Raw genomic sequence first — 15,603 nt, forward strand, 5'->3', positions numbered from 1 at the left:
ACCCCCGCCCCCGGGGCAGCCGGCCGGTCGAGGCTATCGTATCAGTCCCGTGACTTCTGCCACAGGAAGGTATACGATGATTGTGTTCGGGAGCATTCTGCCTGAATCAGTTTTCATCACTCAAAAGACAAGTGCGCTACATCAAATGGTTAATGGGGATGAGGAACCGAAGGGTAAAGGACCTTGGATATGTGAGGTGTCACCATGTAAACTACAGAGATATAGCTGTTTATTGTTCCAGCAACCTCCAATGCACCGGCCTGTCCCCTCAGTCCCTCTTCCGACTCCAAATAAACCCACCGTCCAATCCACCCTCTCGTTCACCGCAGTCCATCCTCTCGTCCACAGCAGTCCACCCTCTCGTCCACCTCCCGTCCACAACAGTCCACCTCCCTCCACGCACCTGCAGGTGGATGGGTTTGTTGGCGGCGTTGAGTAGCGGCAGCCACAGTTGCCGGGGCGGACTGCCGGCCGCCACCAGTCCAAAGTCGAGCCGCTGCAGTGGACAGAAGAGGCCCGGCTGGGCGGACACCTCGACCTCGACCGGTAACACCAGGTAGTCGTCGGTGGGACCCGAGCTGTTCGTCTTTATCCTGGTGGAGCAGTCAGAGCAGGCGTGCGGGATCAGTATGAGCGAGGGGGATGCAAGGTGCTATGTAGAATACCAGGGCTCTAAGGTGTTATCGCAATTGCAGCATACAAAACAGGGAGGTACGATGAGTGTTTCCGACAGCATCCAGCCTGCGTCAGTTTTCATCACTCAAAAGATGCGCAGGAGCAGCTACAATTAATCAAAATAAAATTGAAAACAAACATAATGTCGGGAGTTTCTAAATTAACAGTCATATTTAAAACCGTTTAATGCAAACTTTTAATTTAATGCCGACTTTTGCCTGGAAACTCGGATAAAAAGCATTTCATCACATGGTCAAAATAATATCCCCTCCTTGTGCATTTTCCAGAAGCTCGACCACACCAAGGCGGTAAATTGACCGTTGTGCCGGTAAAACACGGGGCATTCCACGTCAAATCAAACACCGAAATCCGTCATCCCCTTCGATTTTTCTGAAAATTTGTAAGCAGACTGGGCATGGTTCAAAACTGAGTTACGTATAATATTTTCGAAATTTGATAACGTATCGCTGAGATATAGGTCATCGAATATAGCGAAAAATGCCACACATCCATTTTTTAAATGGCTATAACTCTGGTTCCTTTTCTGGTATCAAAATGATATTAACAGGGTCTTATAGGCGATTGATAAGGCTTTGATTTTTAATTATAAAATTAAATTGAAGTGACCTTGAAATGCATTTGACCTTCAATTAAAACAGAAAAATCTAAATAGCAAAAAACACGTCACCTTCGATTTGGGTAATTTTTACATATTATGTCCGTCACAATGTTCCTAACCATCTGTGAAATAATTGGAGTGGGCCATTCATAACTTTCGCGGCAAACGCCGTTTTCATGCATCAACATCACGCAACCGCGCGTGACCTTGAAAGACAGAGTCAAGACATGCTTGCTTGAGTACGCTTTATGAAATGAATGATTGCTGATTAGTGATATCCCAAACTCTGCGAGAATGGAAATGCATAGTCATCGTAGTCAAGCATTCACGTTCCATAGTAAAAGTGTCTCAGGCAAACGGTATTTTGCGGTGAATTTTGAGCCGTGTGGAAATGCATCATGAAGTAAATTCAACGCAAACAATAAACATTATCACGCAACGATATCTTCACGTCTTTTGACCTTCACTATACGAAAGAAGATACATTTTTTAGTATGTATGGGGAATTTCTAGTTAATCCAATAATAAATAGGTATGGCAGTTAGAGGCCTGCTAAGAGTAACATGTCGCCGGCTGAGGCGGGCTCGGCCGATGCGGGAAACGCAGCAATCACAATTTTGTGTTTACACGTTCATATTTCAATTGTTTACCAACCGATTTCCAAAATTCTTTCACCATAAGATTGCCTGTACATTTTTTAGTCTTCTCACAAAATTTGACGCGAATCGAACGTAATCAGCGGTAGGGAGCGCGATGTAAAGACGGAATCGTTCCGTTCCGTCCCGGCACAGTCTACAATTCAGGCGGCGCGTAGCGGTCGGCGCCGGCTGCCGAGTCGCCGCGTCGCTGCGGCGACAGGATGTTCACTTTACACCGCTATTACTAGAACAGTTGTGAACCGATTTTCTTATTGCTTGCACGATGAGATGTCCAATTCAATTCTTGACAGGTAGCCATAATTAATTTCGCATTAATCTTATGAGATATTGGCGAAAAACAGGAGGGGTGGGCGAAATTCGCTCTTCCCCCTCCACTGCGCGTGCTAACATACGTTTGCATATGTGCAATTTTCTTCAAAACTTATGAATGGCCCACTCTAATTTTTTCACAGGTTGTTAAGAATATGGTAGGCAATAAAATATATGAAAATGAGCCAAATCGAAGGTGACGTGTTTTTTGCTATTTCAATAAATGTGCTTAAGAACAGAGTTAAGCAAATTTCAAGGTCATATATTTAAGTAGGTGCAATTCTAAACAAATGCTTAAGAAATTACCTAAACAGTAAGGTTTATTTCATTCAAATCAAACAAGTACAACCAAAGTTATGGTCGTTCAAAAATATAAAGATGCAACATTTTGTAAAAATTTGATGCCCTATATTTAGAAGACCTGTGGTCAGAATGTGCAAAAAAACATCAATGTAATGTCCGGGGCCACACAGGAACTCGCTCACAAATTTATAATGAAATCGCTGATGGTAAGGTGCAAAACAGCCGATTTTTGTTCGATTTGACGTGGAATGCCCCACACACCAAACGATCGTTATTCCGGCCACGAGCTGAACACAATGAATGTCGCCGCCGTATTAAGTAGTGGTCCATTAGGGCACAACGTAGTACCTCAGCCGTGGGCGCTATGACTGTATGCCGACATTCCTGCCCCGGACTGACCGGAGTGTGGCAGCTCTGCCGACATTTCGCTGTTTCATTATTTCCGCGCCGCGGTGGCCAGTCAAATGGGGCGGCGCCCGACGGCGGGGCAGATGGACTGGCGGCGGGCAGGCCGGCCGGCCGCCGTTAGGTCCGACTCGGGTAATGGGGAAGTGGCACGCCGGAGCGGGCACGGTTCGTGCCCTGTTTGTGGTACCCCGGGTAACAAACCAAACAGAGGTGGAACGCAGCTGCCCGGGCAGCCGCGGCGTGGGGCAGCGGACAAATCGGAAATCGGCCGGTCACGGCTGTATGGAGTGGCCACTTATGGCTAGATATCACGGATGTCACCGGTAAACGTGCCGTGGCTGGATGTTGCCAGCTCATATAGCACGCCTGAGCTATCCATGTAACGTAGCCATCAGCTATAGTTGATCAAAAACTGGCGGAGCAAGAATGATGGAACAGCATGCAAAGGGGCTCACTTACTAAAATATGGACATTTTATCGCGTAATGCTCCTCAGTTTTAGAAGCAGCTCATCTCTTGCTGTTCAGTGCTAGCAATACCCCTTCAACGTGATGAGTCGTCTGGTCATGCAGTTCATTTGCCAGATATTCGTCATATCTAGTCCATGAGTCAGAAATTTACCATCTTTAGTTTACGAGTCCATGCGGCCCACATCCCGCAGTTGGTATGTCCCGGCCCCAGCCCGTTATATGACCGGCACCAGTGCACCCAGGACAGGGGTGACATCAGTCAGTTATAAACTGAGCGAACATGCATCGCGGTTTGTTTGTTATCAACTGACCCAAACGACTCGCCATGCACATTGTCACAAGCGGCACTGTGGCATGTCAGTGGAGCGCCAGGCTGATAGGGTGATGCAATGACCACAAAATATTACCAATATATCTTAATTATCTTGTCCACGACTAGCATCCATAATCGTTCCGTGCCGTGGCACATTCCATTAGAGATCGGCTTGCCACGTACATAAAGAACCAACTGACTTTTTGACATTGGTGCCATGCTCACGAAATGAGGGGTGTAGAATAGCTATACAGGAAGCAGCCGGGAGTGCAAGAGCCTCTGGTGTACACGTTTTTTTAGCAAAGGAAGCGGTGTGATAGCTTTGAGCTTCCCGCTTACAAAACCGCAGAGAGACCGCGTACGGACGGGGAGATCCCCACACCAGAGAATACGCCGGGAGTTCACGCTGTTCAGATCCGTTAGACTCCCAGACCATCTGTACGAACCGCACTGTACTGTAGGTATTTAACTGTACGTTTTACATCGTTCCCTCACCGTATGAAGGCGGTGTGGTTGTTGGCCTGGCGCGCCACGAAGCTGGCCCGCATCACGGGTCGGCTGTGGTAGGGCGGCACCTGCCACTGAGCGCGGGAGCCCTCGACGTCTCCGGACGGCAGCTCCAGGTGTAGATCGCCGCCGCTGCTGTACATCTCCGTCACCTGCGACGGCAGAGGGGTCAGCTCAGAGTGTGTCAGAGGGTCAGCCCAGAGCGCGTTGAGAGTCAGTCTACCGCCGCTGCTGTACATCTCCGTCACGTGCGACGGCAGAGGGGTCAGCTTAGACTGTCAGCTGAAGCTCAGAGGGGGCAGAGATCAGATCAGAGCGCGTCAGAGGGTCAACTTAGAGTCGAGACACAGCCCAGCAGCCTACCGTCAATACACAGAGCGCCAGTCGTCAGATGGTCAAAGCGTCAGCTCACGGGGAGATTCAGAGTACACAGCGTTAGCCGCAAGGACATAAGAGTGTCACACAGGGTCAGCCCACAGTGCATCAAAGCTTCAAATTGCAGAGTCGACTCATAGAGCGTCATAGAGCGTCATTCGTATAGTGTATCGGCTCAATAAGCAACAGTCTCAAGACCTTCGATTCCAAACGCGGGAGATAAACATTCATCATGCGGAGGGGATTTTCGACAGGTCAGACGGATAGCGGGACGGCTAGTATATCAGCCACCACGTCAACTATTCTTCGACTACAGCCAGTTATCGGGTCAGCTAGCGGGCCAGTCAGGCTAGTATAGTGGTCCTTGGTCATCTATCGGGTTATGGCGCCACACGATAAGGTTAGAGAGACCCGTCACTCGTCAGATAGGGCTAGTTAGGGGCCCAAGTTGGTCATTTATCGGGTCACGGCAGGACGCTGGTAGGTTCGCGACACGTCACTCGTCAGGTCATCCATCACATTGCCCCCGGGGAGGCTATCACCGTCACATATCTGTCATTAACCGCGCCACGGGCACCGCGGTAGTCGGGTGGACCGAGCGCCCTGGGGCTCTGCCAGAGGCCAGTGAGCCATCCGTCCCACCAAAATGTCACCAAACTAGACGGTCGATGTCAGAAATAACGGTTCTCAATTACGTGCGACATCTGTGTCAGAGTATCGAGAAAAAAAGTTTTATGACCTCTGCCCAAGAATACCCAGTATAGGGCATTAAAAATGTAAGTAAAATTAAGGGAAATGCCTACATGCCCTGCAAGTTTACAAAAGCATTGCTTATTTAGGGAACGATACAACTTCCTGTTTTCGAGAACCTGTTACTTCGTGGAAGTTGTTCTGACTGAAAAGCCCCGGTAAAACTAATGATTCGCGCTTTCCCTCTTTCACATCAGCTGCTCTGAGATCGCATACCTAGACATGCTACATCAGTTCAATACCTATCCCAAAACCAAAACGCTCATCATTATTGTTTACCTGTAACGGTGTTTTGTGTGGATTGTACATTTCTATCAATGGCGAATAACTTGAATTTAGAGGCATCTTCACGCCGACCAGCGGTTTCAGTCGGTAAGGGTTCGGCGTTCCTTCCGCCTTGACCTGCGGAAGCCCGGGGGGGGGGGCGGTCAGTGGGGGGTCGGTGCGGGCGGTAGCAGCGTGGAGGGCGCTCATTGGCGTAGACCAGTCCGTGGAACACGCCGTGCACAGTCCGCACCACCCACCGTCCGCGTGGGGGTGGGGGCGGGGCGGGGAGCGGATCGATGGCCCACAGTGAATAGGGTCAACCAAGGGACGGTCTGAGGCGGCCTACACTAGGACACGCTTCCATCAGCCCGCAGTGGGCGGTACTGACACCCACAGAGGAGCTACGAAAGGGAAGCGCCCAGGGAGGGTGGTAACGGATCGAACTAGCGTCAGTTTCCCTGCACCAGGCGAGTCGGCCCGTGGACAACATCGCGTGTCAGCCACTCGGCGACCGACACTGGCGCGAGCTCAAAGGACTAGGTTCCTGGGTTTCCAGGGGTTTAGACATAAACAGCGCCGCATTACACATATAGCGCTAAATTAAAAATGAACGGGTAGTTGGTGAAAAACATGGATAACACTACAGCGATGACAACGTGATTAAAACATAAGAACCGTGTTACAAAAACAGGCATGTCGCGACAAGCCAGTTGAAAGCACTGTTGACAGTATCGTCGACAGTAATTAATGACAGTAGTCGCTGTCCGAGCCATACTGTGAAGCTAGCACACCACTTTTGAAATGGAGAGCGGCCGTTCGCCGTCGTTACCTTAAACCGGAAACTGCCGACCGACGAGTGAATGTAGAGGTAGCTCTCGACGGGCCCCACCTCCCGCCCAAGGAATACCACGTCTAGCGACGTGTTCCCTAAAGGTGGTACCATCTGCGACACAAACAGGAGGGACGCAGGTCAGAGCAGAATGAGGAAGCACAGCGAAAGAGCTCTGTGATCAGATCGCGGAGGCACCACACAGCGTAAAAAATCAGCCAAGGAGCATCAGTCAGATTCTGCCTCAGGGCAATGCAATTTGAAACAAACTCCACTTCTGTCGCCATACACGCTCAAGAATTTACTAAGCTCCTTTTTACAGCATGCAAGGAATATGCAATGAGCAATGAAAATGTGTTATGCAATGTATTCGTTAGTCATATATTGCATTCCGCTTCAAGGAACACGGCGCAGCTATTTGCGCAAAGAATGCTCATTATACAGACAACAGCAATTGCCCTTACCTTTTCTTGGAAGAATGTGCAATGAAAATGCACTGTGCTGCCTGATATTGACAGCATTGATATTGTATGTTCGGCAGAAGGGTTGTATATCATAACCCGTTCCACGTGTGGCATTCCCAATGGACTGTAAAACACACAAAAAGAGCGTTAGTGAAGAAAGGTGGCTTATGATGTGGTCAGAGCGGACAAATTAGTCATATAGACACGGGGTACGGGCTCCAGCTCTCAATAAATGCAACGGCTCGGTAGGATAAAACATCAGGAGAGACATACATCAAGACGCCATCTCTAACTGAACACCAGACCCACTGACCGGTCACTTGTTCTGAGGAGAGGCAGAGGGGAGGGGACGGACACGGGACGAACAAAGACAGGTCGGGTTGGGGGACGGTAGCACTCGATACTATCGGTCGGAAAATTGGCTCCGATAGCCCACGCCTTTCGAGCGATTGTCATCTCGCATATCATACGCCGATAGTGGCTGTCAGCTGGCCTAGATCATGATTACGAAATTAATATAAAGTGTCATTCAATTCATATTGAAATGTATTTGAAAGAAGCCATATTTATTTACCAACTTAGATTACTGATCAAATATCAATAATTGCTCGCTATCGCCACAAGAAGCGGCATAGGCATGGGGAAGCAAATATCCAAGCACTCTCTCGGCATTTCTGGAAGTGCGTAATGGCTTGGGTAATGTCTCGGATCATGTATCGCCCTCGATAATAAAAAAAAACATGACTGTAGGTGATCACAGATATTCTAAGAAGCTCCTGAGCACCGAGCACGGCCAAGTAATCTGAGTAGCGATATTGGCATCATTTCAATCCTTTTCCCGGTCAAAACGGTCCATTTTTATCGGAGAGGTTCATTTCAGGTTTCAACGGTATATTTTGCGGTCAGAACGGTTATTTTCAAGTCAGACGGGCCATTTTGGGTTGAACTCTTCATTTTGGGTCAGAACGGTCCATGTTTGGGGTTAGAATGGTCCGCCACTGAGACAGGACAGGTGTGGCCAGGATGGCCACACCTGTCACTTGTCAGTCAGGTCCACACTCCACAGCGCGCTCAGAATAGCTCACTGTGGGATAGGGATGGCTAACTGTAAAAGTGTAAAGGTCATGTCGGTTATGATTATCCACCGATGACTATCCACAGATAAGTCCGGTCACTCCGCCGCGGTGTCCGGTCCGTCCACCGTCGCCGTCCATACCCTCGGTCCTGCCCGCCCGTCCCAGCCCCGCGGGCCGACGGACTCGATCGATGGGCCGAATCACGCTACTGACTGCCCCTCACACGGCTCCGCGCGACATAGCGACGGCTGGCGACAGCGGCGGACGGCGATCGGCCGCACGCGACAATGGGATGACGCACAGACCAGAAGCTCAGACATGGCACGGTAGATGGGCATAGGGAGAGCATGATGGGAGGGAATCCGGACTGAGGGAAGGAAATGGAGGAATTAGTGGGAGACAGCAGACAAGAGATAGACAATAAAAATGGTGGCAGAGGGATACGGTTGGTATCGTGCATCATGGCTATCTCTCACACATAGCGCACAGTGGGTATCACACCTGACACCGAACATCCAGCAGGCGCGGATTGTGGTGACAGTAACATCCATCCTACATCTTACGGTCGTTGGAACTTGAAAACTCATTGGGCACATTATCTGCCTTCTCATTTGGCGGCGCGCCACAAAGCCTGCAAGCTAAGATGTGTCTGTTTCGTTCTTATGGAAGTACCAAACTTGCGGCCATCCCCATAACAAGAGGCTGCCTGTAATATCTGCCCTTCTTTACCCTGTTACCAACCGGGCTGACACCGCGACTCGCCCTGCCCGTTCCATCATGTGCCGTCCGACACTTACTGCTCCTTGAAGTCGAGCATGGGCGGGTCGAACCGAATGGACGGCTGCTTGTCGAGGTCTGACGAGCCTCGACTTGGCGTGCCGTCCTCGGAGATACTCTGCGGACGGGCCGGGGGAGAGCGTCACAGGCGTCACAGGCGTCACGGCGGGCCACAGTCACGGGGTGTGAACTATAGACGTAGTCTGTCGGATTACTCACCAATAACGTAACACAGCGGCGACATGTGACATTTTCACTGACGTCTGTACTCCGGTGACACATTAGCAGAGGCACATCATGTCTGGCACATCGTGTCTAGCACATCATCGAACCCACTCTCGTCGCTCCGATCAATATCTCGCCCATTTCCCCAAACGCCGCGACCGCCTGCCAGCCTCAGGCCATCCTGAATGCATTGCCCTGGGGCGCGGGGCCGGCGACGGCGGCGGCCCAGACACACGGCGAGACCATCTTCCCTCAGGACACACCATCAATCATGGGCTCAATTAGCAGGCGGGTGCAGACAGCCGGGGCCGACAGTCGGCGCCGGCAGCACTCCGCTGAGACCCGGCGTCTCGCCCGTATCCGTGACGTCGGCAGGCCAGAAAGGCTGCAGGCAGGAGTGTCCCCTAAGAGTGCCCACACAACTGTACGCGTGTCCCAGGAATCCCTCAGGTATAGGAGTGGGTTCGAACACCCGCTAGGTAGTGTCTCCAAGAAGTTCTCACAGTGCAGGGGTGTCCTACAAGATATCTTACACCGGAGTGTCCTTCAGGTGTGTCCCAGTCGCACGAGTATCCCTAGGAGTCCCCACATCAGAGGGAATGTCCCCAATAGTTTCCACAGTCACAGGAATGAGTGTCCCTCTCCCCAGGGGACCATGGCAGCATGGCAGCCAGGAGGCGGTCTGTCATGGCGGCGGCTCAGTTGTTGATCGACGGCACTCGCGGGACGAGGAAACTGACTAAAAGAGGCATCGAAATCACACTTTTCCAAATAGTGTGCCGTGTGTGAAGCTACCAGGTGACCAAAATACAAACGATGCACACGCTTTACGGCCTCATATGGACGCATTGCTCGGCACTTCCGGAATGTGCAATATTTACCTATCTGATGCTTTCTTCCACTACAATGCACTATACTGATTGCAGACACTGCATGGCACATTTTGGACAATCCCCTACAATTTATCGCCCGTCAGTACACAGAAGCAGTGACCAGTCGCCGCCGCTCCCCGCCGTAGGGGTCGACCGAGTCAGTTTGTCCGTTCATTGGGAACGCCCGGTTGGTGTGGCCCGTCCAGTAACATATGAGCTGTCCGTGCGATCCCGCCGGAAATATATGGGCCTGGGTTCACTCACCAGCGCACGTCGACATATCACGCCCCAGGAGCGCTCAGAATCCCAACGAAATATTCGCACGGACGACCTTTCGAGGGAAGCGCAATGTGCAATGGGCGTCTTCGCGCTGGTGTAAAGCGAGCTAAAAGTAGTCATCGTGAACATACCCGGATAACGTCAGTGCGGACACTAGGTCAGGCAGGCTCTAGCCTGGTAGGCTCTAGCCTGGTAGATACTGATTGGAATTTGGATACACGTAGATACACAGTGTTATCGAGTACAAGTTGACCAGACTCTTACCTCGTACATGTTGACCGAGACGCCATCGACCAGGTACCGCAGCTCATTGTCAATTTGAATAAAGGCTGCAACAGACAGAGAAGGCCCACCGTCAGTCGATCATTCAAAGAGGAGATGAATATAGAGCGCTTGACTGGCATATGGTAATCTACGGGGAGCGTTCCGGCTGCGGAAAGTAACAGTGTTCAGGAATGAGGTGGCAGCGAGCATTCACCTAAACTGCTTCTGCTATTTGAGTCCATATTCCTCACAACTGTCTCATATAATGCATATTTCGACTCTCAAACATGTGATCCTAGGATTTACAGCGGGTATAGCCTTTATGACCCGTAAAAAGCGCAGCAGTCACCGATTAATTGGTGGAAATACAACGTCACCGTACGAAAGGGTCACCAGGAGCAATTAAATGTCACATGTGACAACCGGCAGCTGTCAGCATACACCGGACCGGACATCGAACATGTAACGTCATCGGGAGCACGTGGATCGAGGCAGGGGAAGGGGTGATCGGGGTCAACCGCAGTTCGGGACGGGTACACAAAACCGTGATAGTGCGGAGTGGGGACAAGGAGGCGTGTCTTTACGAGCGGAGAAAGGAGACCGCAAAAGCACGGGGCGGAAAGGGGAGGTTGAACAGAATTATCAGCAATACTGAGTGGCGACAGGCTCCGGGCGAAGTCAAAGAAAACACTGAGTGAGGGCAAATCACCGCTAATGATTTACATGATCGGTTGAGACGGGAATAGGACAGGGGCCATGACAGCTCCCTCAGCAGCACGGGGTGTGGTCAGCGGACCGTCAGCCCAGGGGTCCACTGCTCGGCCACGACCCATATTCGCCAGGTGTTGTGTTTATTATCTGGCTCAATAGCCCGGATCCAGCCCGGGACTACGTGTTTTTATAGCGCGTCCGATCGATACTGCCGTGATGTGGCCAATTGCGGCTGTTTGTTAGCTTGCTACCGGGCTATCGCCACCTGGAAGAATCGCCGCGGCGAAGGTCATCAGCGGCGATGGGCTGACATGGGCCGATATAGCTAAGAATTAAAATCTTATCATCCACTACCAGGTGCGAGCTGTGCTAATTGATCATTACGATCTCAGAAAGCATCTATAACTTATAATACATGTCATGAATAAATAACCAAGCATAGTGGTCTTCATTAAATGACAGATATTATAGGGAAATCAAGACGCCGTATTTACGTAATAAACTCGCATTCGCTAAAAATTTGAACTGGAACGACAAACTGTGCCGGAAAACCTTCACCAGGAAACCAGGTCACCAGATGCACGTTCGTGACACGCGACGAACGGGCGCCGACAGCCGATGACAGTGACACTGACACAATCGTATAAACGACATCGACACTGACACGACCAGCTGATGTCAGCGGCAAATAAATATACGTAAACGTCCATAGACACGTCAGGACCGATGGCTGCCTTTCCTGAACGCCAAATACGGAGACGCGAGCCCTGTTCGGTCGGTCGCCAATGAGTCCAGTTCTGTGCCATAGTGAGCAGTTGATGGCAAAAACTCGCCGTCTAAAATACGACAGATCAGACGGCTGAGAGCGAAACGATGCCGACATTTATCCAAAGCTGTGTGATCACTTCCATCTTTGTGGCATTGTGCAAGCAGATAAAAATGCTAAACGCCTAAGTATGATCAATAAACTCCTGGGAGAGGGAAGTAGGGACTTCTGGGAGACGTTGAAGGGCAGCTTAGGCTGTGAAACAAGCTGAATCCCATTACTGGGAAATATGAGAGACGAGCCGACGGGGAGCGACAGCAGTCTTCCCGCATGAAAAAAAAACGTCGGTATTTGATAACAGAGCGGCAAAGGGAGATTGTGAGGAGAGAAGAGAGGAGAGGAGATAAGAGGAGAGGAAACGGGTTAAGGAGAAGGAGAAAGAAAGAGAGAGAGAGAGAGAGAGAGAGAGAGAGAGAGAGAGAGAGAGAGAGAGAGAGAGAGAGAGAGAGAGAGAGAGAAAGAGAAAGAGAAAGAGAAAGAGAAAGAGAAAGAGAAAGAGAAAGAGAAAGAGAAAGAGAAAGAGAAAGAGAAAGAGAAAGGGACAGAGAAAGAGACAGAGAGAGAGAGAGAAAGAGAGAGAAAGAGAGAGAGAGAGAGAGAGAGAGAGAGAGAGAGAGAGAGAGAGAGAGAGAGAGAGAGAGAGAGAGAGAGAGAGAGAGAGAGAGAGAGAGAGAGAGAGAGAGAGAGAGAACAAGCGAGCAAGTGTAGAACAAGTAAGCGAATCCATGGCCGGCAGAGGAGAATCATCGTAGAGCCTCGACAATGGAGCCATCCAATACGTCGTCTCACACCGACGTTCGACACTCGACCGACAGAGACACCGGTGGCGGAGCCAATAACCGTGACGTCGGCTGACGGACGTGACGGGGGCGCCGGCGGGCGGCTGACGCCGGTGACCGGCCGGCGGCGCTGACCGATGGCCGCCGTCCGGTCATCGGTCACCGGCGGGCCGCTCAGAAAATACACACACACAGACACCGAGACAGGGCCGGTGCTGACGCGGCGCGTCGGCACACCATTAGGCCAGCGCGGACGGCGCCGGACAGAGGCTGGTCGGAGCAGCGGCAGGGCTCGGGTGGAAAATGGACAGGAAATGGGACAGTAGGCCTCTGCAATACCAGGCTTAGTCCCGCTTAGTTATAATATGTAAAATAATATTGGGACCGAATGTTTTGACAGTGACATTCCATCCACGCTGAGCTGAAATCAAAGGTGTTATGCAATACAGCTTCTGAAACAATACCGGGCAAGGTATGCATGCATGCGCGAGAATTCAGCGGGGCTGCGAGATTTCACAACGTTGCATAATAGCTGATCATATCGTGGCACTACATGACACTGGTGCAGCCGGCGCGCTACCGAACATTTTCATCACACGGCTGGGAAACTGAGTTCGCATCGAACAAACTGCATTGCCATCAAACTCCTGGGAAACTGGGCTGAGATTGGACACTGTGTCGACTCTGTCACGCCCGAACGAACCAATCACCACAACAACGCACCGTGACCTGAGTCAATACAAAGCCTACAGCAGTGACGGTCGTTCCAAACAGCAACCACCAGCCACCCGTCTCAGAGCCGAGCCAAGCCGTTACCAAGCGGTTGAACCGTGTTTACCAGTGTTCTGCCAGCCGCAAAAAGGCCGGCCGTTTACATCTGCACCGTGTCGCGTTTCGTGTGCCGTGCCCGCGCTTCCCACGCAGGTACTTTATTAATGGTCGACCCAGCTGGCTAACTCGCTGCCCCGCTCGTCTGTTCCCCGGGCAACTTGCCAGTCGAGGTGGGCGGCGGCGGCGGCGGCGGCGGAGGCGGCGGCGGGGGCGGGGGGGGGGCGGCGGCGGCGGCGGCGGCGGCGGTCAGCTGGCCGGTCGCCACTCGGCCAACGCCGACGCTCCTACCTCCAAACAAACACCACGTACCGGTGCGCGCCGCAGCAGCACCACGCTGCCACCACCCAGCACCAGCGGCCAGGGTCACCAGCTGGTGACACGCACGTCGCGCGGATCCCTCAGGACCGGGTGATGGGCGACAGACACCCCGTACTAGATAGAGTAGCGCTCGGTGGTCGCCCGGTCAGCACTCAGCACGCCGATCTGCTCACATTGGCAGATGATCTGAATTCCTGCTGGTAATAAATTACCGTCAAGGTCGGGCCGCCACACCGGCAGCTGAGCCGACTGCCATCGGCCGTCAGCGGCCACGTGCTGGGCGGATCGACCCCCAGCGCGGGCCCGCAGGCTCCGTTCGGAGTGGAATAATACACAGTTGTCCTTCAGAGCGACGCTTGACGACCAGATGTGTCTAGCAATATCGACAAGGGCGGAGAAATGATTACCCCTCCATCCCATCAACAGAGGGGAGGGTGGCGGTATCCCTAATAGCTGCGCTCAAGTCTCAACCACCAGATGTGGGTGATGATATCCCCCTCCTCCGCCCATCACCCAAAGTGTCTGATCGCGCGCCACCGCCTGGTCGAGGCACGCCCCGCAGCTCGTTGGGGCCGGACGGGTGCCAAGGTCCGTCCTGTGGCCACCGCGGCCACCGCCCACCCACCCACCCCCTCCGAGAGCGTGCCGGCCCCTCCCCCTCCCGGGGCGGGGGGGGGGGGAGGGAGCACGCAAAGAACTGTGGACCACACAACGGTCGGTGGGTTCACACAACTCCGGAGCGACAGTCGGAACTGAAGCTAGCGGGTGACGGTATAGGACGGAGGCCGCCGTGCCGTCCCGAGACAAGCCGACCACTGCACGGCTATACCATGTCACCAGCCACCATAATCGAACGGGCAAAAAGAACGTACTCGGCGGACGAGCAAAATGGGCAAGCAGCGCGGTCGATAGATAAACTTGCACCAGTAGGATCCCGGATGAGTCATTGACAGGGGGGTGTAATGTGCATTCACGGGCGACGACACGTTGGTTACAACATATCCCTGTCACCAGACAAAACCGGCAACTACCGCCTACCAGACACAAACAAAAGGCAGCATGGGATGGTGAGGAGGAATTGCGCAACTTGGAATGCACCAGAGGCCCAAATTGTTACATCAAGTCAATACCACAGCAGTGATATCAAGAAGCATTTCAGGATTGTCACGATGACTTTACCTGGTCCAAAAGCCGAGAAAGCAGATTTGGGTGCGGTTAACTTTTTGAGTGGCCGAGATCGGTGAGGTAGCGTGTCATGCTTCAGAATTATTCCATCATTCACTTATCAGAACACCGTATTGGACAAACTGTTCCGTAAGGATGACAGACGGTATCTGATAACTGCTCGTCACTGACCTTATCAACCTCAGTTCCCACAAATACGGTAACTGATCTCCCGGGAACGCAAGATCCTCCACGTGGTGACACATCGCGAGAAGAGCAGAGGACAATGACATGATCCACTCAATCCGACAGCCTCGGGGGCGGCCGGTAGGCAGAACACTCCATGAGATGGCCGGTTTCGCTCCCATTGGGATCTATGCCCTCCAGTCAGATTGAAACCATTCACAGCAGACGGGGAAACCCGCCACTGCAGGACTGACAACAGCCTTATGTAAGGCGCTGCTCGACATGTAGTGAGGCATTTCCAAAGACAATTTCACCTTCAACCTATAAAAGACTGTCGCTTTCTGGGTA

General features: G+C 52.0%; 1 protein-coding gene across 1 annotated transcript in view; it reads right to left on the reverse strand.

Moving 5' to 3' along the window:
- LOC122367713 (transmembrane protein 131-like) overlaps positions 1–15,603 on the reverse strand; it is a 57,461-nt gene that overhangs the window by 23,008 nt on the left and 18,850 nt on the right. Inside the window, exons 2-8 of the mRNA XM_043341061.1 lie at positions 10,441–10,505; positions 8,821–8,918; positions 6,948–7,071; positions 6,484–6,597; positions 5,667–5,789; positions 4,251–4,414; positions 404–593 (exon numbers count right to left, since the gene is read on the reverse strand). Of these exons, the coding sequence (XP_043196996.1) occupies positions 404–593; positions 4,251–4,414; positions 5,667–5,789; positions 6,484–6,597; positions 6,948–7,071; positions 8,821–8,918; positions 10,441–10,505 (878 nt within the window). The remainder of the gene's footprint in view (positions 1–403; positions 594–4,250; positions 4,415–5,666; positions 5,790–6,483; positions 6,598–6,947; positions 7,072–8,820; positions 8,919–10,440; positions 10,506–15,603) is intronic.

This window comes from Amphibalanus amphitrite, unplaced genomic scaffold, assembly GCF_019059575.1.
Source record: "Amphibalanus amphitrite isolate SeventyFive unplaced genomic scaffold, NRLGWU_Aamphi_draft 000891F_arrow, whole genome shotgun sequence".
Taxonomy (NCBI): domain Eukaryota; kingdom Metazoa; phylum Arthropoda; class Thecostraca; order Balanomorpha; family Balanidae; genus Amphibalanus; species Amphibalanus amphitrite.